Consider the following 24531-nt stretch of genomic DNA (forward strand, 5'->3'; position numbering starts at 1 on the left):
ATCAAGACAGATGGTCAGGGTTAGAGAACATTCTATATTCCTTTGTTAATTTGTGTAAGATCAAGACAGATGGTCAGGGTTAGAGAACAGTCTATATTCCTTTGTTAATTTGTGTAACACTAGCTATTATTTTCTAAGTACTTACTATGTGTCAAGCACTGCTAAAGGGAAATTAATAAGCTCTAGTAACTTATTTCTCATAACACATATAAGAGGTAGGTAACACTACCAGGGACATCTCACAAAGAAGGAAACAATGATATGTATTGAGTTGCATCCCGTCAGAATTCATATGTTGAAGTCCTAACCCTCAGTGTGACCATATTTAGAGATAGAGTCTTTAAAGGGGTAATCAAGTTAAAATGAGACCGCTAGGTTGGCGCCTAGTCCAACAAACTGGTGTCCTCATGAGAAAGGATAATTTGGGCCGAGACACAGTCATAAAGGGAGAGCCCTGTGTGAATATGAAGAGAGCCACCTACAACCCAAGGAGAGAGGCCTGGGACAGATGCTTCCCTCACAACCTTCAGAAGGAACCAACCCTGCAGACACCTGGATCCTGGACTTCTAGCCTCCCCAACTGTAAAACAATAAATGTCTATTGTTTAAGCCAAGTTTGTGATACTTTGTTATGGCAGCCCTAGCAAACTAATCAAACCAAGCTAATGGAGGTGATGCAATTTGCCAAAGGTCCCCCAGAGAATAGGGTCTGTAGCTCACACTTGAACTTCTGTATCTGGAGTCTGGGATCCCCTTAACACCACTCACTACAACCTCTGCTGAGTCAGAATGGACTCTCTTCCCTGGGCTTCATGCTCCACCAAAAAGGATGAGCCCATCAGCGTAAGGCTGGTGGTTCCTATAAAAATTTTAATAATCACACAGCAATCGTTTACCTGCCATGTCATACTACTGGTGAAATACTGGTTACGTTATTATTCCCCCTGGGAAAAGTGAGGGCCAAATCGACACCTTCCATCTGTCCTACAGTGTGTAGGCCAACACTGGAGCCAGAAACAGACCTCAGGGACACAGTTTCCAAGTCATCCTCTGGGTCTGATCATTAGGGTCACCATGATCTGCACCTCAGGTGTACTTCCTGAGGACACTTCAAATCTTCTTAAAGTCCTGATCATGTCATTGAACTGCTCGGAAACTTGGATGACCACCTACTGCCACGCGTGCAGAATAAAGTCGCTAATCCTCCAGCTCGTAGGGCATTGCCCTGGCCTGTGTTTCCAGATCTCATTAGAGTACCCACCCCTTTTGTACCCACACGCAGGCACATCATGGCCCACAGTCATGCCGGCCCACCCTCTTCGTCCAGGACTCCCCGTGCAATCTCTCACACTGGGCTTTTACTCCAGGTATTTCCTGGAGCTGAAATTCCCTTCTTTTCCTTTATTCATCTTTTGGCATCCTAGTCACTTGCAGAATCCAGTTCGTACCTCACATTCCCCAAAGACATTTCTTTCATCCCCTCAAATAGAATTATTTCCCCTCTAATTCAAAGTCCCAGGCCTATTTCCCAGTCTTCCTTCAAATGGGGATCGTTATGACTCTGTTATCCCCATGAACTCTTAGGAGAGAGAGCCCTTGCCTCTTCAATTTTTGTGTGTCCTCCACAATATCTAGAATGGTCTTCTTTGTATGGTAGGTACTCAAGAAGTTTTTGCTGGATTTCATGTAGTCTTCTGGATCATCTCAATGAAGACTTCTAAACAAGCTCCAGAAATTTCACCAACCTTCAGGAACAAAAAGCAAAGCCCTGGAGCCTTGCCCTTGGCTTTCATTTTAAACAGAGCCAGCTCATAAGGGCACAGAAACTTTCTCATGTTTTTCCTGGAAGACTAAGTACGGGCCTATGATCACCAAGTATGCTTTGTGGTCTCAAGTTCATTGTCTACCAACTTAGAAAATTTATTTTGTTCCTAGACTTAACCACTTTGAACTCCAGGAGTCGATAATTCCCAACAATTCTTTCGATTTAGGTCAGGTGACAGAATGACAGCTCAGATAACATGGTGGCCCCAAACAGAAATGACATTCGGTGTCACATTGGAAGCTGCATATGGTCAACGTCTATTTTCTTTCTCTAGGTTGCTTTCTACTTAAGACATGTGAAGGGAGCACAAGATAAATCTGCTTCCCAGCTCATAGGTCTCATTGAGGGTCGTGACTGTCCAGTTTAAAACCACTCCAATTACAATTGCAACAACTTCATTAGCAGCATGATCAAAAACTTCAGTTCCTTTTCCCTGGGATATGTTGTTTTTAAACCTGACGGCAATTGTTCAGTTCTCAATGGCAGCTGGGTGTAACTGTTAATTGCATGGAACCTGGAACCATCTGCCCTCAAACAAATCCTGGCTGTACCACTAACTAGACCTTTGGGATATTTGATAGGACTTAACTTTCTGGCCCTCAGTTTCATTATCTGTAAAATGGGCGCAGAGGACTGTTTTAAAGGAGTGTTATGACAAACTAACTGAGTCAATAAAGAGAAAGTGCGCTGACTAGTAACCAGGACATAGTCAGTGTTGGATTTAACGTTAACTGTTATGATTTCAAAAAGTTCCCTTCACCAAGGAAAGGAAATAGCAGAGGATATTATTGGCTGCTGTTATGGACGCCATCTCAAACTTCTTTCCCGCTGCTTTTTTTTTCGTCTTTTCAGAATATGTTGGAAATTATAAGCAAACATGCAAGTGATGCATGTATATTTAGTTTCACATACAACCTCATTCCTGGCATCCTTCCAAGATATCTTACAAGTTATCAATCTCGCCAAGACAGAGTGTGTTTTCTGACCACTTCCCCTTTGCAATTAAGGACTGTGACCACTCGCTTACGCAGACTGAGACCAGCATCCTTAACCCCAAAGGAGGTCAGAAACTCCCAGCTCTTCCCACCGCCGAGGGGGCTAGCTGAGAACCCGACACCGTGTGTTTCAAGGCTGTGGCTACAACTGTGACCATAGGAACTGAGAACACCCACCAACACCCTGTTTCCCCCAGCCCCACTTCCTTCGCTTCAATGCCATTAAGCATGGTTGCAGTGCATTTGTGAATGTTTTGAGTGGAGTTAGGTTTCTGGTGTTTATTATTGAATTGCTAAAGATTTGGAGAGAAGACAAACAGACAAGCAAAGCAAGGGACAGAAAACACCCTTGACAGACTAGCACTCTGAGCCGGCCTGGGGTCCACGAAGGTCTGGGCTCTCACCAGAGCCCCAGGATTTGGTCAGTTGCTCTACAAACAAAACCCACCCTAGACACACAGCGAAGATGCTTTATTTGCATAGGAAACCTGCCAGTCTGGCTCTGCAGATAAAAGATCATAGTCAGTGTGGTGGTGAGTTTTCCTTCATGGAAGCACTGAATGCAGGCCCCGCAAGGGGTCTGGGAGGGCCACCTCTTCTCCTCTGTGCAGATCGGAAATTAAATCCGGGGTGTTGCCTCTTTGCTCTCTGTATCACCTCTCCTCGACAGCATGTTGACATAGAGAAGATAAACTCACAGAGACTCCTCTTCTGAGTGTGTGGGAAGGCTTGGGAGTGGGGCTGGCAACTGAAAGGTCAGACTGCACTGTGTTGTCCGCAGGCTTTCCCAGCTGGGCAGGAAGGCTTCCCCATCTGACTTCTTGTCACCTCTTACACATATACTCACTCACCCACATAAACTAAATCCATGTAGGTGGAGGCTGTGTCTATGCCGTTTGCCATCTACCACATGTGTGCCTGGGTCACATCAGACTCTTAGTGCATATTTGCTGAATAATAAATAAATGTCTATTAATAGACAAATACATAGCCATCGATATGGTCTGGATTTAAAATATTCAGTCCCACTGTCTTTGTATGTAGGTTTACGTACAGTCATGCTAGTTTTTGGTTCACTGTGTCTGTTTTCTCTTTTTTATTGTTGAAATAGGGATGGCAACCTTCCAAGGACTGGGGAGAGAATACATTTGAGAGCAGCCTGTGATTTCCTGGGAGAATGGACTCCAAAGCCTCTTGCATCATAGCTGAAGAGTCTTGAAGTTTGCAAGCTTCTCCATCTAAGATAGATTATATATTCCTTGGGAGTCCAGAATCTTATCACTCCTTTGAGAGGAGCTTAATGTTTAGAGAAACTGAAGTCACTGGATCCAGTGAGGGGGAAGCTGAATGGCACATTTTAAGATTATGAAAGATTATGCTCTTTAAAGATGATGTTGGCTGCAAGAGTATAATTTATAGCTTAAAAGGCCTTAAAATTTTACCTTTTTGTCTAATAATTCTTCTAGGAATATAGCCTAAAGATACGATGTGGAAATCCGCAAAAGATCCATACCCGGAAGTTCATCACATCATCATTTATGACAGCCAAAAGGTGGAAACAATTTTCAAGTCCAGCAATGGGCAATGGCTAAGAAAATTATGGGGTGTAGTCATTAAAGTGGAAAATAGGACACTTAGTTATGGCTGTTTTGATACCATGGATATTTTCTGTCCCCAAAGAACAAACTACTCAATTCGTAAGTTGAAAAAAAGGTGATGTATTTAACATGTGCTCCAACTCCGGAACCCTATTTCTTCCTACTTTGACCCTAACCCCAGGACTTTAGTGATTGGCTGGACTTTAGAGATAGGATGAGTCTATCTGATATACAAATAATTTAAAATAAAAAGCTTAACGAGGGCTTCCCTGGTGGCGCAGTGGTTGAGAGTCTGCCTGCCGATTCAGGGGACGCAGGTTCGTAACCCCGGTCCGCGAAGACCCCACATGCCGCGGAGCGGCTGGGCCCTAGAGCCATGGCCACTGAGCCTGCGCGTCCGGAGCCTGTGCTCCGCAACGGGAGAGGCCACAACAATGAGAGGCCCGCGTACCGCAAAAAAAAAAAAAAAAAAAAAAAGCTTAACGATTTGTTTTTAGTGTCACCAGATAACTGTATATGTTAAACATGACAACCAAAAAAAAAGGGTCATACCTTTACTTATGAGGGTGATATTTATAAAGGGTATTTATTCATGAAGAGGAATACTTATAACAATATCAAGAAAAAAATCAGGACAAACACGTGCATGTACAATGCAATTTAAATAATATAAACATATTTATATGAATATATAGGATAGTCACATGCTAAATTATTTACATGGATTTCACCAGTGAGAGATGATGAGTGATTACTTTCTTCTCAATATTTTAATGTATTTTTCATATAGGTGCATATTGCTTTTTCAATTAAAATTTTATAATAAAAATATTAAAGTGACGGTGTATTGGATTGGGTTAACTACAAAGGAGAACATATTGATGGAAAAAGTTTTTAAATACTTGAAATGAGATCCTCAAGGAAAATGTGTGGCTACTCTCTCCCTGAGAGTTATGGAAAAAGGCTGACCACTCTTATTCCGGAAGGGTTAGTGAATCTGAGGGGTGGGCAATCTAGACCACTGATGCCTCTTGCGTTCTAAATATCTGTTAAATTACGGAGGCAAAGCAAGGATAGCTTAGTGCTGCAGCATGAAATGAGCATGTCTTTTCTCTTGACCATGGTCTTCTGGCAAGTGCTTTACCAGTGAGATGGCCCGAATACTTGTTCCAAGGGCCCAGTGCTGTTAATAAGTTCCTTATTGTTCACATTCAAGTCCCCTTTCAGTATAAGCCCCTATCATAGATGGTGGAACCCTTGAGGGCTGGAGTTCTTCTACTTCTCCCAAGGCCTCCTATACATTGTGCAGTATTAGGTGCTGGATTAGGTGACGGATTAGATGACAGCTTTAGATGACAAAGCCAGAGCACCCTAAGCTGAAATTTTCTCACCCCGAATTGCCATAACTTATTCGCTACATTTTGGATAAAGGTATCCAGGGGAGGAAAAATAGCTCCCATCTGGGGAGAAGAGTGCCTTGGTGTTTCTTCTGGCTGTGTGTTCAAGATAGTAAAGGAAGAGAGAAGGTAACGAGATCATATCCGTACTAAGAAGTTTATGGCCCTATATAGAGCTGGAAGAGGTCCGTATTTGTTTTCTGGGGCTGCCATAACAAGGTACCATAGACTAGGTGGCTTAAACAACAGAAATCCATTTTCTCACAGTTCCGGAGGCTAGAAGTCTGAGAGCAAGGTGTCAGTAGGGTTGCTTCCTTCTGAGGACTGTGAGGGAAGGATCTGTTCCAGGCCTCTCTCCTTGGCTTATAGATGGCCATCTTCTCCCTGTGTCTTCACACCATCTTCCCTTTGTATGTATTTGTATCCAAACTTCCTCTTCCTATAAGGACCCCAGTCATATCAGATTAGGGCCCACCTAACGATTTCATTTTAACTTAATTACCTCTTTAAAGACCTTATCTCCAAATATGATCATATTTTGAGAGACTGGGGGTTAGGACTTCAAAAAAATATGAATTTTGTGGGGTATACAATTCAACCATAACAAAGCCTGTTCGTTTCTGGCTATGGTAGACTCTGGTATAGGAGTATTTCTCAATCTTTAGTGTCTATAGGTCTGGGGTCCACCACTCTTTATACCAGTGGGAGAGGGGTGGAGAAAACCAACGAGGAAACACGAAGCCTTACAGCAGGTACTGCGTGAACCTCCCACTCAATCCTGGCCTAGATTGGACCTGCTCTCCTTCTAAATGGAGCAGATGCAGAAAAAGCAAAGTTGTATGGTGAATTCAAAATAGTCTGAAACTCTGAAGCTGGGCAGTTTGGCTGTGTGGTGGAGCCATTAATTACAGTGTGTCCTGATCCTGTTTATTTGTCTAAACTCTTCTTGGTGCTGCAGAACTGCCCGCTTGGACATTAAACAGCAAGAAATTGAGAGCCCATGTAGCGAGCGATAATCATCCGCCCTGTGGCTGCAGGTCTGTGGTGGGGAGGTGCAGGAAGGCACACTGCATCTCACTGGGCTGGGGCCCTGCATGACGTGAGTTCACCTGGGTCCCATGGAGAGAGATGTTCCTGAGCACAGCTGTGGGATACCTGGCATGGCCTCCAGGACCAGCTGCCATCTTGTTTATCATCAGCCAAAGGCTTTGCAAGTTGAAGTGATGGGTTGTGAGCAAGGGGGTTGGGTGATGAGGTGAAAGAAATATAAATCCTTTCCTAAATGCCTTTTGTCCCTGTCCCAGACTGTGGTAAAAGAGAGCAAGGACCAGCTGGCCAGCCTTGTTTGTTTAAGCTGTTGACTAATCTCTGAGTTCATGTGCTGAGCTGGCTCATGAAGTTCTTGAACTTTTATTATCTTTGGACTTTTGGCACAGTAAAAATGAAATAAGAAACTGGTGCTTTCTTTTTGAAGCCTATGGGATGGGGTGAATTTAATGTTTGAATTAAGAGATTCAAGGAATTCAAAGAAAATGTGCATAATATTTTTGACAGATACTCTGTGCCAGGCACTGTGCTGGGATGTGGAATTGGAGTCAAGTTGAATTTTCTTCTCAGTCCCCTCAAGAAGTCTACTCACTTGGGCTGGCTCTAGAATCATTGGGTCCTAGTGAACCTGAGTTTCTGTGAAATGATGTTTTAAATGCTAAATACTAATAAGCATTTGTAAATCAGAGATAAAGAAAAGTGAATATAGATCTGTGCTTTCCAATATGGTAGCCACCTGTCTCAGTGGCTGGTGAGGGGCTGAAGAAACTCATTTCCTCAGTTGCACTAGCTGCGTTTCAAATGCTCCATAGCTACACACGCCTAATGGCTATGGTACTGGACAGCACAAACCTAGAACATTCTCATTGTGGCAGAAGACTCTATTGGGCAGCACTGATGTAGACAATGAACAATGAAATATGGGTTCATATGGAATATTTTTCATTTCAAAACATTCTACAAACTGCAGCCTATGACATCTGGAAGGGCCAGTTAAGATTTTGAATTTATATCTCAGGATTGGAAATAACCTTAAAGATTACCTAGATTAACCACTCATCTGATGATCAATCCACTCTGTAACATCTCTACCAATTCCCTGTCTATTTTGGGCTTGAAAACTCTGAGAAATAGACATCCACTTTTTAAGGCAGTGGATTTTGCCAGTGAATTCCCCGTAGTTCAAAATGGTTGGCGTAATTCAGTACAAGGCTCTTAGAATGCTAATTTTTTCTTTGAAAACCTTATGGAAGTCCATATTGTTATTAATCCCTTTACAGATGAGTCACACAATTTCATTACAAATGTGTATAGGAAGAATAAATGTCAAATATACAAATGTCAAAAATAAAATGAGGTTATGCAGTTGTCTGCCCCGTGTCTTGCGGTATGCTGATAATAACTTAAAAATTAGGTTTGGATGTATTAACACAGCCAAACAGATGACTTACTACTAATAGTGATCTTACACATTTCTAATGATCTTCTTTCTCAAATACATTTCACCATTGAAAAATGAGTGAATTTTCCAGATAAAAAATTAAGTTTGGGCTTCCCTGGTGGCGCAGTGGTTGAGAGTCCGCCTTCCGATGCAGGGGACACGGGTTCGTGCCCCGGTCCGGGAAGATCCCACATGCCACAGAGCGGCTGGGCCTATGAGCCACGGCCGCTGAGCCTGCGCATCCGGAGCCTGTGCTCCGCAGCGGGAGGATCTGAGGATAATATTTAATGGGACTCCAAGCAAAAGGGCTTCTAGCCAGAGACAGGTTACAGAAACCGAGGTGGGAATTATAAACAATTAGCCAGAGGACAGGGCACTTCAGTCAGATGTTTTTGGTGGGAAAGTCTTCATGGGAACATGAAAATGCCCCAGGAAAAGATTAGCTCTGACCATTCACCCACCAAGCGCAAAGAGCACCAATCCAGGCTATAACTGTGCCCCTTCCTTGGCCGCTCTTTACTCCACCCAACCCACAGCTGCACCCCTGCCATAAACTTTCCAGACTCATTTTTCTAAACTGTGGGAGGAAAGAGAATTTAACTTTAAATGAATCAACGTTGTTATTATTAAACTGAATTCCTCCTTTTAATGACTAAACCAAGGGTATTCTCATGACTAAAAGTGTCCAGAAGACATTTTATTATTTAAGTGTGAACAAAAAAATTATGAGACTTGCCTGAGATTTCCAACTAAAAGGAAAAGAAAAAATATGAGTTACTGTTTCTAAGAATATAGATGTTAGCAGTGTGATTAGGGTGTGTCTAGGTGTGAATTTCTTTGTATATGCCTGTTTGGGGGTTTCTGGTTTTTTGAATCCATGGGTTGATGTTTTTAATCAGTTTGGAAAATTCTCACAATAATCTCATTATACGTTGCTCCTTCCCTATTCTTTCCTTTCTTTCTGGAACTCTATAATTACACATATGTTAGATCATTTGATAATGTTCCACATATTTCTAATGATATATTCTGTTATTTTCTAATTATTTTCCTCTGTGTGCCTCAGTTTGGAACCTTTCTGTTGAACTGCCTTTGAATTCATTGATCCCATTTTGTATTCAGTCTGCTATTACAAAAATCTAATGAATTCTTTATTTCAGGTGTCTTATTTTTATTTTATTTTCTAGAATATCCATTTGATTATTTTTAAACCATTCCATTTCTCTGCTGAAATAGTCTATCTTTTCATTTATTTTCCTTATCTTTTCCTCTAAGTTACTTATTATACTTATAAAATTTTTTTTTTTTTTTCCGTAGGCGGGCCTCTCACTGCTGTGGCCTCTCCCGTTGCGGAGCACAGGCTCCGGACGCGCAGGCTCAGCAGCCATGGCCCACGGGCCCGGCCGCTCCGCGGCATGTGGGATCTTCCCGGAGCGGGGCACGAACCCGTGTCCCCTGCATCGGCAGGCGGACTCTCAACCACTGCGCCACCAGGGAAGCCCTATAATAGTTATTTTTAAATCCTTTCCTACTATTTCCAATATTTGGGTCATCTGCTGATCTGCCTCTATTGGATGTATTTTTTTCCTCATGATTATGAACCACACATTTAACTTCCTATCATGTCATGTAATTTTAAAATCTGCACACCAGACACCGTGTACTAAAGAACTGACGTAGATATTATTTTGCAGCTAAGGTGAGGAAGACTTCAATCCAATCAGAAATTGAGCTAGGCTGTAGCTTTAATTAGTTTCAGCACAACTCTTGTTTCAAATATCTTGAAGGCTATATTTGCTTGGTGCTTATTGTAAACCTTTCTCTCCAGTAATATTCTCTCACACACACTGTGAGACTTTTGGGAGGTCCCTCTCTACCGTCTCAATCTAGTCCCCCAGGTTTGTAAGCTGCCCAGTACTCAGAAAAAGTCCTGTGAAGGAGAAAACAAGTAGCTGGAGAAAACTACCTAGGCATTTGGAGTTCCTCCAGATTTTAATGTGTCATGTCTTTTCTGGTAGAATCTCTCTGCCTGTAGCAAACTTGACCCTACACTTGCATGTGTTTGCTTGGAAAATGTTCTGGGGGAGGAAAGTGGCTAGTGATATTTTCTCCCCTAGGAAAGATTTTTCATATAGAATTCAGTCCCTTTAAGTTTCCCTGCATCATTTTCATCTCTGCAGCTTGTTGATATCTTTTTTAAAGATACTTTTTATAAAGTTTATCTGGCTTTGTCTAGTTGGTTATGGTTATGGTGCCAGCAATGGCCTGAGATCTTCTACCTAATAAATAAATAAAAGCAGAGTTTACTGAATGGTTTTAAAGTCCCATTGCAGGGGCAGGAAATAGTGCACATTGTCTTCTTTTTGCATTTATTAGGTTTTTGTTCTTTCAGTGTAAGTGCAACATTCGTCTTAGAGTGTAAGCTCTGTGGTGACAACTATGTATCTTACTCAGCATCATACCTCCTGTGCTCACCACGGTGCCAGACTCGTGGCTGGTGTTCAGTAAATGTTTGTTGCATGAATAATTGTCAACATGAACAAAGACATAGGGGTTTGAAATAAATAGCACAGAGTATAGGGAAATTATAAATTATTCTTTATGTTCTAAAACTAGAACTTTAAGTACAAGGAGAGAGTGATGGAAGATGAGGCTAAAGATACAGATGGGAAAAAATTAAGAAGGGGTTTGTAGCTCGGATTTTATCTTAAGTAATCACAGGCCACTGACCAGTTTCAAATGGGAAAATGATACAGCCAGCTGCACATGATAAATAGATTCTTCTAGAAACAGGTTTAAGTAGGAGGAGGTTGGTGGCAAAAAGGACAAGAGGGAAGCTGTTTTAGTACTATAGGCAAGAAATGACGCAAGGCTGATTTAGAGGCAAAGAGGAGGGAACAAGCATTTTGGGAAGCTGGCATCAAATACCTTTGTCACCCTCTCACTCCCATCTCAAAGAATAAAGTATGTAGTATGTGGGGATGGGAGGTTTACCTGAGGCTTCACGTCCTGAGGATTCAGTAGAGAAAGAGAAAAGCACAGGCTAATTTCTGGACAAAATTACTGATAGCAACGAGTAGACCTAAGCATTAACACACTCTGGAAAATCTGAAAAAACAATCCCATAGCTTCCTGAGAGGCTCTGGACAGGTGATCTGCATGCATCCTGAGAGACATTGGGAATTACTTGAAATTCCCAGCCCTGGGAGAATCCCACTGGCCCTCCTTAAGCCAGCCGCCTGGTAAGGTGAGGAAACACCTTCCTTACCGGTCACTTCCTGTGTGTCCACCATTGCCGAAGACACCTCCAGTAACCTGATATACACAGGTCAAAAGGTCAAATGTCACTGAAAGGATCTCAGAAGCTTGAAAGAGGAGCCTAGCCCAAGTAAACAAAACAGCTGCCTGTCAGAGGAGGTTTAGTAAAGGAGTAGAGGTGAATTTAAAAATGATGGTAAGGAGAATTCTTAAGGAGACACAAGAAAGTATTGCAAAAGATCAATCGGGGAGTAAAAAAAAAGATTTCTTAAAATAAAATTTAATTCTGCATTTAAAAATCCAACAGATGGGGCTTCCCTGGTGGCTCAGTGGTTGAGAGTCTGCCTTCCGATGCAGGGGACATGGGTTCGTGCCCCGGTCCGGGAAGATCCCACATGCCGCAGAGCGGCTGGGCCCGTGAGCCACGGCCGCTGAGCCTGCGCATCCGGAGCCTGTGCTCCGCAGCGGGAGAGGCCACAACAGTGAGAGGCCCCCGGACCAAAAAAAAAAAAAAAAAAAAAAAAATCCAACAGATGACCTGAAGAATGGAATTGAAACTGCTGAAAAAGGAAATAAAGATCTAGAATATCAAATAAAAGAATATATTCGTGATGAAAAGCAAAAATAAAATAGATGGAAATTACAAGTTAAACTATAGGGATCATGAGAGACACATCGGAGAGACCCGATATAATGAAAACAGGAATTTCAAAGCAGGGGAAAGAAGAAGAAATAATAATTATTTCCTGAGCAAAATTGAAGAGGAAAAAGATTCAGAAAACATTTAGGAGATAAATACAGTAAGGCTCTTTAATATCATGAATCCCATTTGATTATGTTTTTAGAAACAACTACAATCTCTCTGATTAATTTCTGTATTTCCCAAAAGTTTATTTAAAAGGTCTAATACTTCAGATGATTTCATTTTAAGACTAAGTCTGAGATAATGTTAATTAATTAAAAACCTATCAAACACAAACAACAAGGTCCTACTGTATAGCACAGGGAACTATATTCAATATTTTGTGACAAACCATAACGGAAAAGAATATGAAAAAGAATATATATATATATATATAAAACTCAGTCACTTTGATGTACAGAAGAAATTAACACATTATAAATCAACTATACTTCAATTAAAAAAGAAACCTATCAAACACAGTCGCTTCCTAGAAAGCTGGAGGTTAAAATTACTTTAGATAGTTCCAGCATTGTGCACAGAAGAGACGTACAGCTGTGGACTTCCTTCAAACATGATCAAGATTTTTTTCACCTCCACCTCCCATTCAGGATTCTCTGGAGTCTCAGGGAATAGAGACTCCTTTAGGGATAGAGCAGTATATTTCATGATGACTGCAAACATAAAGCCTTAATTCAACTGTCTATTGACACAGGTCAATGTTAAGTTGTTATAGTTGATTAGTTAATTTGTTAGCACAAGGGAATGTGATGAGAACAGGTTGCTTATAAAAGGTAATGGAAATGGTGGGTTAGACTTTTAGGGAGCTCAGACCCAGATGGGAGATTTCAATGGGCCCTCAGTGAACAAAAGCAGCTTGGACCTGAGATCAGAAGAGGCAGGGACACCCAGGGTAGGAAGAGCATGTCCAAAATAAAACTCATTGTTCTTTGCCCCCAATCTACCTACACCTGGTTTCTCTCTTGTGTTCTCTCTCTATAAGATTCACAATGACTTCATCCTCTGTAGCATCACTAAAACTTTGTGTATTCTTTATCTAGATTCACAGCACCATCATCTACCCTGTCATCCAAGCCAATACTCCTGCGAGCCACCTCTCATGTCCAGTCATCAAGTTCTATCTGTTTTATCTCTTAACCTATTTAAAAATGTCTCCAAGACCTTTTGACCAAGTGTTTGCCACATCTAACAGAACTAGGCTGGACTATGTAGAGTGTGCCAACATATGCCTCCATCCAACAGATCAGTGGTTCTCAAAGTGTGGTCCTCAGACCTCTGAGGTCCCTGAGACCCATTCAGGGGATCCTCAAGATCTGAGCTACCTTTATAGTAATACTTGCTTTTCTACTTTGTAGGCATTTGCACTAATGTATAAAATGCTGGAGCCATAGCATAAATCAGTACAGTTGACATGAAAACTGTGTTAGTAGTCATGTATTCTTCACTGCTACACACTTCAGAGTTTTTTTAAAAAAAATATCTTTGATGGAGTAAAAACTATTATTTTTATTAAGTCTTAATACTTGAATATACATTTTTTTATATTACATGGGACAAAATGGGATGTATGCATTGAAGCACTTCTGCTACATAACTAAGAAGGATTGTCATGAGAAAAGGCATTCAAGTCATTGTTCAAGTTGCAAGATGAATTAATGACAAACATTTATGCTTTTCAGACTTGGGTATTTGTTCATTTGAAAAATGAACAAAGTGAGTCTGTCAGTTCAAGAAAAGCAATCGGCAGTATTTGTTGCCAATACAATTCAAGTTTTCAAGGACAAATTAGAACTTTGAAAAACTCCTATTTGCCTCTGTGAACTTAACAGTTTCCCAATACTAAAGACTTTCCTGATAAAATCAGTGGTGATATTAGTGAATGTAGGTGTTTGATATTGTATAATGAAATATGTTAACACTTAGAAAATCTGTGGAACTCAGTGAATGAATATTTTCCAAATGACCAGTGTTACAAATCATCCCTGGGTAAGAGAACCATTCAAATAAAAATATAGATCAATGGATATTATTGTAACAGAGGAGGGAAACTCCACGGATGGTTTTAGATTCCATAGTGCAAATAATGGCTAAGAAGTGACCACTTGTTGAGTTCTGGTGTAGTAGAAAAGGAAAACACCACAATTATCAGAAAAGGCAATTAAAATATTCTTCCTTTTTCTAACTATATGTTGGTGTGAGGCTGTATTTTCTTCATACACTTTGAGAAAAGTAATGTATCACATCAGAGTGGGTACAGAAGCAGACAGAAGAATACAGCTGCCTTCTATTAAAGAGATTTGCAGACATAAACAATGCAATCCTATTCACTTATATTTTTATTTTTAAAATCATCTATGTTTCATAAATAATGTTAATGTTGTTACCGCAAATGAGCAAACGTTTCTCTGTTTGAATTTTTAATATGGTAAATATTGACAGCTACAACTCACATGAAAAAAAAAGCTTTTGGAAGTTTCCATTGTAAGAGAGTAAACAGATTCTGAGACTAAACAGATTCTGAGACTAAAAAGTTTCAGAGCTGCTAGTGTATAGATAATTACATAAAATCTGAAAGTCACTCAGGTTCAAATTTTCTTAAGTTCTGTAAGCTTGATAATAAAATTCTACAATATTAGTCTTAAAAAATACATATCTATTTCTCCTTATTGTCTGGGCATGTTATGCCCTTAAGTTTGCTGTATGTTTTCCTAGTCAGATTAGGTTATCAGTATAATTAGAGAGTGATGTTATTTGGGGTAGTTTTCTATTTAACACTTAGTGTTCTCCCCATTTCAGCCCTCTGTTATTGGAATGTCAGAAACGTTTATTTTCTTTTTCTTTTTACTCACTCATTCATTTCACAGAGCTTCATGAAGCACTGTGTTAAGGCAGTGGGAATACAAAGGTCATGACTTCCCTCACGGAGCTTACAGTCTAGTAGGTGAGACAGAGAAGCAAAGTAAAAATCATAAAAAGAAGTTTCAGAACTATGGTGAACATACGCACATCATGTAATAAAGAATCAGATAGAAATAGTGGGGCGTGACAGACAGCCTGGCAGTGGTGGGCTATCAGGAAAAGCTTCCTAAGGACAAGGGACCTTAACTGAATGTTTGAAGATAAGGCAATAATCAGGTGAAAAGTCAGGGTGATCAATCCTGGTAGAAGACACTGAATGACCAAAGGTATAAAGGCAAGAAATGGGAGGGTGCAAGCAGTCCTGTGTTGCTGGGGCATAAAGTGTAAGGCTGCAGGGGGAAAAAGTGAGGCAATGAAGCAATAGGAACCAGAAGTTGATCCGAAACATGGTAAGGAGCTTGAGAGTCACCTGCTGGGCCAGTGGTGTTTAAGAGGGGCTCCATGAAGTCCTGGCGAGGACAGAAAACTGCAGGTCTGTGGAAATGCTTTGGATGGCCAGCATGATGCTTTAGAATGGATCTGTACTGTAGAGCACAGGGAACTCTGCTCAGTACTCTGTGATAACCTAAATGGGTAAAGAATTTGAAAAAGAATAGATACACGGATATGTATAACAGAATCACTTTGCTGTGCACCTGAAACTAACACAACATGGTTGATCAACGATACTCCAATATAAGATAAAAATTAAAAAAATAAAAATTAAATAAAATGGATCTGAGTGCTTTTTTCCAATCTGACAGTCTTCAGTATCCTCTATGGTCCTGTTCTGGTCTCTTCTCTTCCTGTTCGTTCAGTCCTTGTAGGTTCCCCGGGCTACTGATTATTTTACTGACATTCAGGCCATTTGTACTGCACTGTCCATTCGTGTTCTACAGATGTTTCTCATCTGGTTTTTACCAAATTTTGTTTCTTAAACACTTGATATGTGAACCTCCCATCCCCTCAAAAAAAAAAAAAAAAAGATGAAAACTTTTTGAAAAACAGAGAATACCAAACCCCTTTTCTGGAGATTTACAAAATACATTTGTACATTCATGTCACTGATATGATCCGCATTCAACAAAAAACAACTAATTTTGTTTAACGCAGGATTTTCCAAGCGAAGCCGACCACGGGACCACCCCTTTTATTAAGCGAATGTCGAGTTAATTAGGGAGTGAAATGTTGACAAATTAATTAATTAATTAATAGGCCAGAAAGTTTCATTACCTTTGAAGAAGCAACAAGTGGACTGACAGCGGAGTTTCCAATCCAGCCTGTGGATGCGGGAACACAGAGCGATGACACCTTTAGGATAGGAAAGGAAAATAACTGCCTTGCAGGAGGAATGTCGCATGAAGAACTCTGTAGGAATGTAATATACGGTCCTATCCATGGAGCGACTAGGTCAAACACAACTGAACAGATTCATTGATTTGAGGGAACTTCTTCTAATCTGAGGATCAAGATGCCAAGGAATAAAAGACATGTATAAAACATTGAAAAAGAATGGAAAGGGCTATACAGTAAAGTCACTGTGGGTTTAGTTGTTATAACACATTTTTAAAAATCTTTGATTCTAGTAGAGATTTATAAAAAGGATGAAATATAGAATTGTTTCCCAAAAGAAGAAAAAGGAGAAGGAAGAGAGAGGGAAAACAACCGTTACTTCCCTAAGTTAACCAACAAAAAGTAAGAAGAGGCCCAGACTGCATGGAATAGAAGATCAACATTTGTTGTTTCTCGATTGGAGTTTGAAAATTGTTTTTTTCCCTCTTTCCTCATCAGACTTGAGATGCATACACAAATGAATGCTAAAAGCATCTTTGAATTTGAACAAATCATTTCATTTGGGTGTTTAGTTTTTACCCATCCTAGTTGCCCTTCCTCAACACGTGCTGAGTTCTAAGTGTTTAATTGCGAACACGAGTTTTCGTAACTCAGAGATGTGCCATTTGTGAAAAAATCTTCCCTAGGAAATGCCCTTTCGAGAACTATGCAGAAAGAGGACACAAAATTCAAACGTAGTAGCAAAAAGTGAAAACATCCTAAGTTTTTATAGGTGTTTCAATTGGCCAGTACCTCTGTTCTTTCCTGCTGAAGTTGTATCAGAATCTGTGAGCAATGTTCGTATTCTCATTTTCTTACCAAGGGGCACAATTCTGAAGACAGACTTTTAAAAAAGTTGTCCTTAGCAAGGAAACCAACATTTAATTACACCTCAGCTTTGAGTAACATCTTTCTTTCCTGACTGACAGCTGGATGAGTGCTCCTGGGTGGCCCGCCTCTGGGTGTGTACCTCTCTTATTTTTAGGACACTGAAGGAGAGTAACTACCAAGCAGTAGGAATGGCATGTGACTCAACTCTCTTCATATATATGGTCCTATACGTAAAGTTACTGGGTCCTACCCCTCTCTCTGTACCAAATTTCTTTTTTTAAGTCACAGTTGGTGCCTATCGGCTCTCTGCTGCCGCATTCAAAATCTGCCTCATTTAAAGCCACTCTGAGGGTGCAGAAACAGGGGTTTGGGAAGTGGGTTCTGGTTTCCTAAGCCTGCCAAAATACATATTTCGGAACCTATATTTGGAAACATGCTAGAGGCTGCACCCTCAGGATCTCTGAGGGTGTTCCTTGCTAAAAAAAAAAAAAAAAAAAAATGTGAGGGGGGTGGTGGGAGGAGGAGAGGCAAATAGGAAGGGCCTTCAGACATCACCAAGTCCAATTTTCTAAATCCTATAGGGGAAACTGAGGCTCGGGGATGCCAACTGCCCCAGGAATGTCTGCGATGTCACCTTTGTCCTTGACCAAGGCATTCATTTGCATCTCCCCCAGCCCATCTCTTGGACCTCCAGAAAGGCCGCTGAGGATGGGCAAGTGGCCTCTGGAACCGCTAGAACAACCCACAGCCTCCTCCTCCGAGGGCCCCGATGGGGAGGGAGGAGGCCTTTCAGGGAGAGAGCAAGGGAGGGAGGGCGAAAGGAAGGAAGGGGAGCCAGGGGTGGGAGTGGAAGAGGCAGGCTCGGCCGGGGCTGATTGGCTCCCGGGGCCAGCCCTCCCGAAGCGGTTTATAAGAGTTGGGGCGGCCGGCACCCTCCTCGCTCGCCCGCGCGCCCCAGGAGCAGCGCCCGGCTCTGAGCGCCCCTACGTCGAGGCCCGCCTGGCCGCGCGCCGGCTCTGCGCTGCCTTTGCACTTGGCCGGAACAGTCCCGGAGGGAGGCGAGCGCCGGAGCGAGACGGGCCGAGCGCCATGCGCCGCGCCAGCCGAGACTACACCAAGTACCTGCGCGCCTCCGAGGAGATGGGCAGCGGCGGCTCTGGCGCCCCGCACGAGGGCGCCCTGCACGCCCCGCCGCCGCCGCCCGCGCAGCCCGCCCCGCACCATTCCGCCGCCGCCTCCCGCTCCACGTTCGTGGCCCTGCTGGGGCTGGGGCTGGGCCAGGTCGCGTGCAGCGTCGCCCTGTTCCTTTACTTCCGAGCGCAGGTGAGTGCTCGCCTCCCAGGGGCGCGCGGGCGGGGCGCACCCGCCTTCACCCTCCAGCACTTTGCAGGCGACGGAGTCTAGTTCCCCGGCTTGACTCCCCAGAGCTTGCATATCTGGGGAGGGGAAAGTGACCCTAAAAAGGGAGCGTCCGGCTGGGGGACAGCCAGGCGCGGGGCCCGGAGCGCTGGCCTCTGGTCCTCGCGCACGCACCCGGCCCCCTGCGCGCCGAAGCTGAGCTCGCCAGGCCTGGTGCGTTTGAATTTCCCCCGGCGAGACCGCATTGGCCGCTCACCTCTTCGGGAAACGACTGCACACTTTTCTCTGCTTCCACCTCCCACTTGAAGCAAAGAATGAACTTAGGTCCACTCAGGAAAAACAATTGAGCGCCTACCGTTGGGAATCGACCCTTTCCCTTCCCACCCACCCCCGGGAGGATTTGGGGTCCTGGGGTTGGTTGTATTGCACCGCGCAGTGCGTGCGCTGCCGGCAGCCGCTGGAGCCCCGGGGGGCGATTCCCAAGTCGCCAGACGGACCGAAAGACATAGCGCGGCCAGAGAAGCCTGGTCTTAGGACCCGGGCTCCGCTCGCGCGGAGTGAGAGAAGAAAGAAGGGCCCTCGTGCCTTCCCACTAAGTGGGCGGAGGAAGGAAGCAAAGTGTGTGTGGAGGTGTTCTCTCCCCCGGCACAGCCTAGCGACAATCTAGCAAGTAACCAGCTTTTCAAAGGTGAGGAAGCCGGTTAGGAACGGCAGAGAGATAGTAGAAAGGAAGGGGTAAATTTGTAACCTTATGCTTTCTGGTGGTTTACGCTCTTGTGTTTTCTTGGAAATTGCAGTGCAGTTGGTTGGATTCATTCAAGTATTCTTGTCTGGTGCTGTGAACTCTTTCTCAAAGGAAGTGGGGGGCTGACTGTGCATTTTTTTTTTTTTATGGGAAAAGAGACTTGGGCTTGGACTTCATTGGTTTTCAGATTCAAAGGTGATTACTAAACCAAATTGAACGCATCAGAACAAGGCATTGCCTGGGCTGTATGGGATTTGGACGTGTGCCAGGGTCTTGAACTCCATTACTTGTAATCATAGGCTTTTTGTTAAATATTCAGTATCCACTAATTTGCATTTTATAGAACTAGTTTATCTACTAAAAGGTAGACATACTATGTGCAGTGCTTTAGAAAATTTGTATTTGTATGTTAATAAAAATAACCTTTTCCTATTGAGAGGAAGTTTTTCTAAAAATACAACTTTCAAGTGGTTTACTTGCAATATAGATTACACAAATCTATATGAAAGTGATGAAACATTCTTCTTTCATTGGAGTATGCTGCAGCCAAGAATGAGTGATTTATCCATTTTCTGATCCAGCATGTGGTCCTGTCCCCCTCCTCCCCCTGCCCCGCCCCACCATTTAATGTCTGTATATTGAGTGCCTGCACTGCACATGACACTCTTAAATGGTATGGAATATGAATTAAGAATCGTTTATTCAACATACAATGTGCACATACTGTGTGCATTGCATGATGCCAGGTAATGAAGGGGCCTATAACAAAAGACTTTAAATTCTTAGTCCAATAAGAGAGAAGCATTCAGAAAAGGGACAGAAGATTCAGTAGTTCTCTTTTATCTTTTCTAACAATCTGGGGTTATGGCATTTTCATAGCAGTGGTAGTGAAGTGATTATTCAGCACTGAAAGAGCAGTAGGGAATGAATGAGTTCTAGGGACCAGGAACAGCTTAGATGGGCAGGAACCATGGAAATCGGCGTGACCGTTTCGGAAAGAATGACCTGTTGGGCTGTTGAAGAAAGTGTTCAGCTTCTTTGTAGGGATTCTCAATATTAATGGCCTGGTGGGCTGAGGATTCTAGCTTTCTGATGATCATCTAGCAATCTTGATGTCACATGGATAGAAAATTTTCAGATGGAGAATTTAATGTCATCGAATTTCTGGGTACAGTTTTCCTAAATGCCATGAAGATTGGGCTTCTCCAAGACTTATGCAAATATATATTAACCATTACTCTGAACCCAACTGTGTATTACATTTTTAAAAGGTCATCTCCTTCAGTTAAGAAGTAATATTAGGAGCAATGTTTTCATAGGAGGATACTCCACTAGATGTGGTTACGTTTTGCTGAGTACGGTATCTACAGTTAATACTGAAAGGGGTCCTAATCATTTAGAGATACATTCGGAAGTAGTTACAAATGAAATAAGATATTTGGAATTCGTTGCAAAATAATAGGTGGGGAGCCTGGGGAACAGGGAAGTGGTTGCTTATAGATGAAACAAGATTGGCCATGCACTGGTAATTGCTGAAACTCGGTGATGGGTACCTGGAGGTTCTACAAGTCTACAATTCTTTCCACTTTTACGTACGCTGGAAGCCTTCTTTCAAAGTTCTAGTTAAGAGAGTAGATTCAGTTTGACCTGACACTGATTTAACATTTTCACTTATATCAGCTTCCTTGGTTTAGAACTTGCTACCAAATAAGAGATAGTTTTTTGATTTCCACTAAATTTGTGGGTCAACTACTTGGGGCTTCTGAATGTGTTTGAACTAGAATGAAATCATCTAATATCAGGTAATATGTTTGCAGTTAACAGTTAAAAAAAAAAGAATAGAAAAGGAGCCAGTTCTATTGTTTTTGTTTAAAGATGGGAGGGGGGAGCCATGCAAATCCTCAAGAAAAAACAATTCAATTTAGTTTTAAATGCATTTAGAAAAATGCCCCCAAATAATGTAAAAATTATAGTGACAAAAAATTTTCCCCTGCTCCACTCATGTTTGAATAGCTAAATGTGAATCAGCCTCCTGAATGTTTGTAGATGGCTTGTGCCTAGATTAAGAAAAAAAAAAAAAAAAGTACTAGATCCAGTGTAGATTAGCTTTTCCCCTACCAACCTTGCCAAAGAAAAAATAGCATGTGGCTTGTGCTATATATTTACCACATAGTATTCATACTTTGGTTTACAAAGAAAAAAAAAACCCTTACAAAAAGTTGCTTTTAAAATTTATGTGCCCTTTTTTTTTAAGCATCCATATAACCATATTCAAAGTTTAGAGCTTAGCTACAAGATAAGCTTTTCAGGAAACTCAGTCTCTGTCCCCTTTTAACCCCTTCCGCCAAACCCCCAATATGTACACCAACCTCCCTGGGCTGTTACCCAAACAGGAGAACCGGAAATCTGATGTGGAGGTGTGTAGGCTGCCTGCTTGAAAAAAACAGAAAACAAAGTAGCATAAATGTCTAGCATCCTGCCTCATTTAACCCTACAGATGATTTTCAAGGAAGTTTTTTTTTTTTTTAAGATTGAGTTCCTTTCACATGAACTACATCATCTGATCACTGTATTTTTGAAGTCCAGTTTAAATCAGATGTTCAAGATTCACTTAATATTTTCAGTCATTTCTAGGTACAATGAATTCATTTACTGTTTACTGTGATTTTTTTTTTTTTTTTTTACTGTGAATTTTGGATGAGTTTCTTCGTTCCTCTGTCGAGTGTAAGTTCCTTGAAGGTCAGGACTGCCAGTTTTGCTCACTACCTTCTTTACAGCATCCAGCCTAGGGCTTTGCATGTTGAATTTACTGAAAAAGCTTTTCAAATGATTTGCAGCACTAGAAATATACCTTTTTCTAATTTTTAATGTGTAAATGCTCTCGTTAGTGGCTAAAATAGACTAAAAAGTGCAATTTTTCCATCATATAAATTTTCTATCCAGACTGCTGTGTCAGGGGATGGGTTGTTAGGGGAGAGGTTACATTTGTCCAGCCGCTCGGTGAGTAAAGTGGAGGGTCCAGCATCAGTCCGACGCCCTGCCCTGCAGCTCCTGCAGTGCTGAGACCACAGGAGCAGAGGCCATCATTTGCCTGTGTGTGTTGCTGGCCCTGCACCCCTGCACCTCTACGCCACCCTTTCTCCTGGTCTCCATCTTCAGGAAAGGAGAGCTGCAAGGGCACTGGAATAAGAAAGGCATTCGCTTACAGGTTAAAAATAAATTTCTAAGACACATGCAACCTTATGTTCATAGCAGCACTATTCACATTAGCCAAGACATGGAAACAACCTAAATGTCCATTGACAGATGAATAGATAAAGAAGGTGTGGTACATATACACAGTGGAATATTACTCAGCCATAAAAAAGAATGAAATAATGCTATTTGCAGCAAAATGGATGGACCTAGAGATTATCATACTAAGTGAAGTGAGTCAGAGAAAGACAAATACCAAATGATATCACTTATATGTGGAATCTAAAATATGACACAGATGAACTTATTTACGAAACAGAAATAGACTCAGACATAGAGAACAGACTTGTGGTTGCCAAGAGGGCGGGCAGGGTTGGGGAGGGATGGAGTGGGAGTTTGGGATTAGCAGATGCAAACTGTTACATATATGTATAACTGAATCACTTTTCTGTACACTAGAAACTAATACAACATTGTAAATCAACTATACTTCAATAAAATAAATTTTAAAAAATAATAAAAATAAAACTCTAACATATGACCCTTAAATAAACAAAATAAGTGAGTACATCAAAATTAATTATGCCATAATTTAATTTGGGAAAACAATTGGTGACATTTTATATATGTTTTAGCTCTAATGTGACTTTCTGAAACAGTGGTTCTCACCTGCACATTAGAAACACTTGGGGAGAGGGACTCAGTTGACCCCTCCCCTTAGGGATATTGATTAAATTGGCCAAGGGAGGGACCTGGGCATGGACATATTTTTAAGAGAGAAGAGACAAAAATCTTTGCATTATATTTCTTTGCATTAAACCCTTAGCCATTATTGACCATTTCAGTAATTTTGTATTAATACTAATTGGTATTACTTGTGAAAAAATTTTAAAATTGGTGTCCAAAGAAATTTGGAGACATTTTAATAGCAGACAATCGATATTTGTATCTTTGGTATTTGAAAGCATTACTTCTCAAACTTTAACGTGCATCAGAATCACCTGGGATCTAGTTAGAATGCAGATTCACAGGCACTGCCTGGGGTGGCGCCTGAGCGTCTGCATTTCTAACAAATTCTGAGTGAGCCTGTAACGCTGCAAGTGATTGGACTATAGTTTCCATAGCAAGGGTCGCCTGTACTGCTGCTTCTGTTGATGGCACTTAGCTTGTCAGCGGGACTGGAGCTTAACCAATGTTAGGGTACCCAGGCATTTCCCCACTAATATCACACTGTTCCTCTAGCTCAGCGGCTTTCTGGTGGTGAGCCAGCTGAGGCCTCTGCAGGGTTCTTCTTTCTTGGGGTCTGAACCCAACGACTCTTCATATCAGTTGTCCAGGCTTCTCTGGTTTTTTGTGAAACTTATTGGTATAAGTGAGCTTTTTAAAAAAAGTATGGAATTGAACACTTGCCTTATATAAAATCTCAGATATTCTGATTCATACTAATTATTTTAAAGAAATAAAAAGTAAACTTGGATTGCAAATAGCTTTGCTTCCCGAGTCACACCGTGCAAAAGTGGAATGATAAAATTTGTATTAGTGGGTGCACATTTGTTGAAAGGCTGTTATTTCATTTTGAGAATCTCAGGTATGGATAGGGTACTTTCTTAGCTTACTTCTGACAGCTGGTTAATAAACCTGCACATCTTCTGATGACTTTCAAAAAGATGATTAAACCAGGGAACGAGAGACTTGATATTAATTGACTGGGCTTTGGTTATTGGAAACTTACATAATTTTCCCTTTTTTTCATCTAGCCTGTACCTAGTCATAAGCAAATGCACATAAAGTACCTTGAATTTTTTGAAAGAAGAGGACAATAAATTAAACCACTTAAAAATTAAACCAATTAAAACAATCAGGTAGCTAATTACCTCTACTATGTACTTGGCAGTTGAAACCACTAC

General features: G+C 41.6%; 1 protein-coding gene across 1 annotated transcript in view; it reads left to right on the forward strand.

Annotated features, from left to right (window-relative positions):
• Positions 1-18385: 18385 nt before the first annotated feature.
• Positions 18386-24531, forward strand: part of TNFSF11 (TNF superfamily member 11) — a 34463-nt gene continuing 28317 nt past the window's right edge. The window contains exon 1 of the mRNA XM_029209790.1: positions 18386-18648. Coding sequence (XP_029065623.1) covers positions 18415-18648 — 234 coding nt within the window. The 5' untranslated portion in view covers positions 18386-18414. The remainder of the gene's footprint in view (positions 18649-24531) is intronic.

This window comes from Monodon monoceros, unplaced genomic scaffold, assembly GCF_005190385.1.
Source record: "Monodon monoceros isolate NGI ecotype Baffin Bay Population unplaced genomic scaffold, NGI_Narwhal_1 Super_Scaffold_8, whole genome shotgun sequence".
Classification (NCBI taxonomy): domain Eukaryota; kingdom Metazoa; phylum Chordata; class Mammalia; order Artiodactyla; family Monodontidae; genus Monodon; species Monodon monoceros.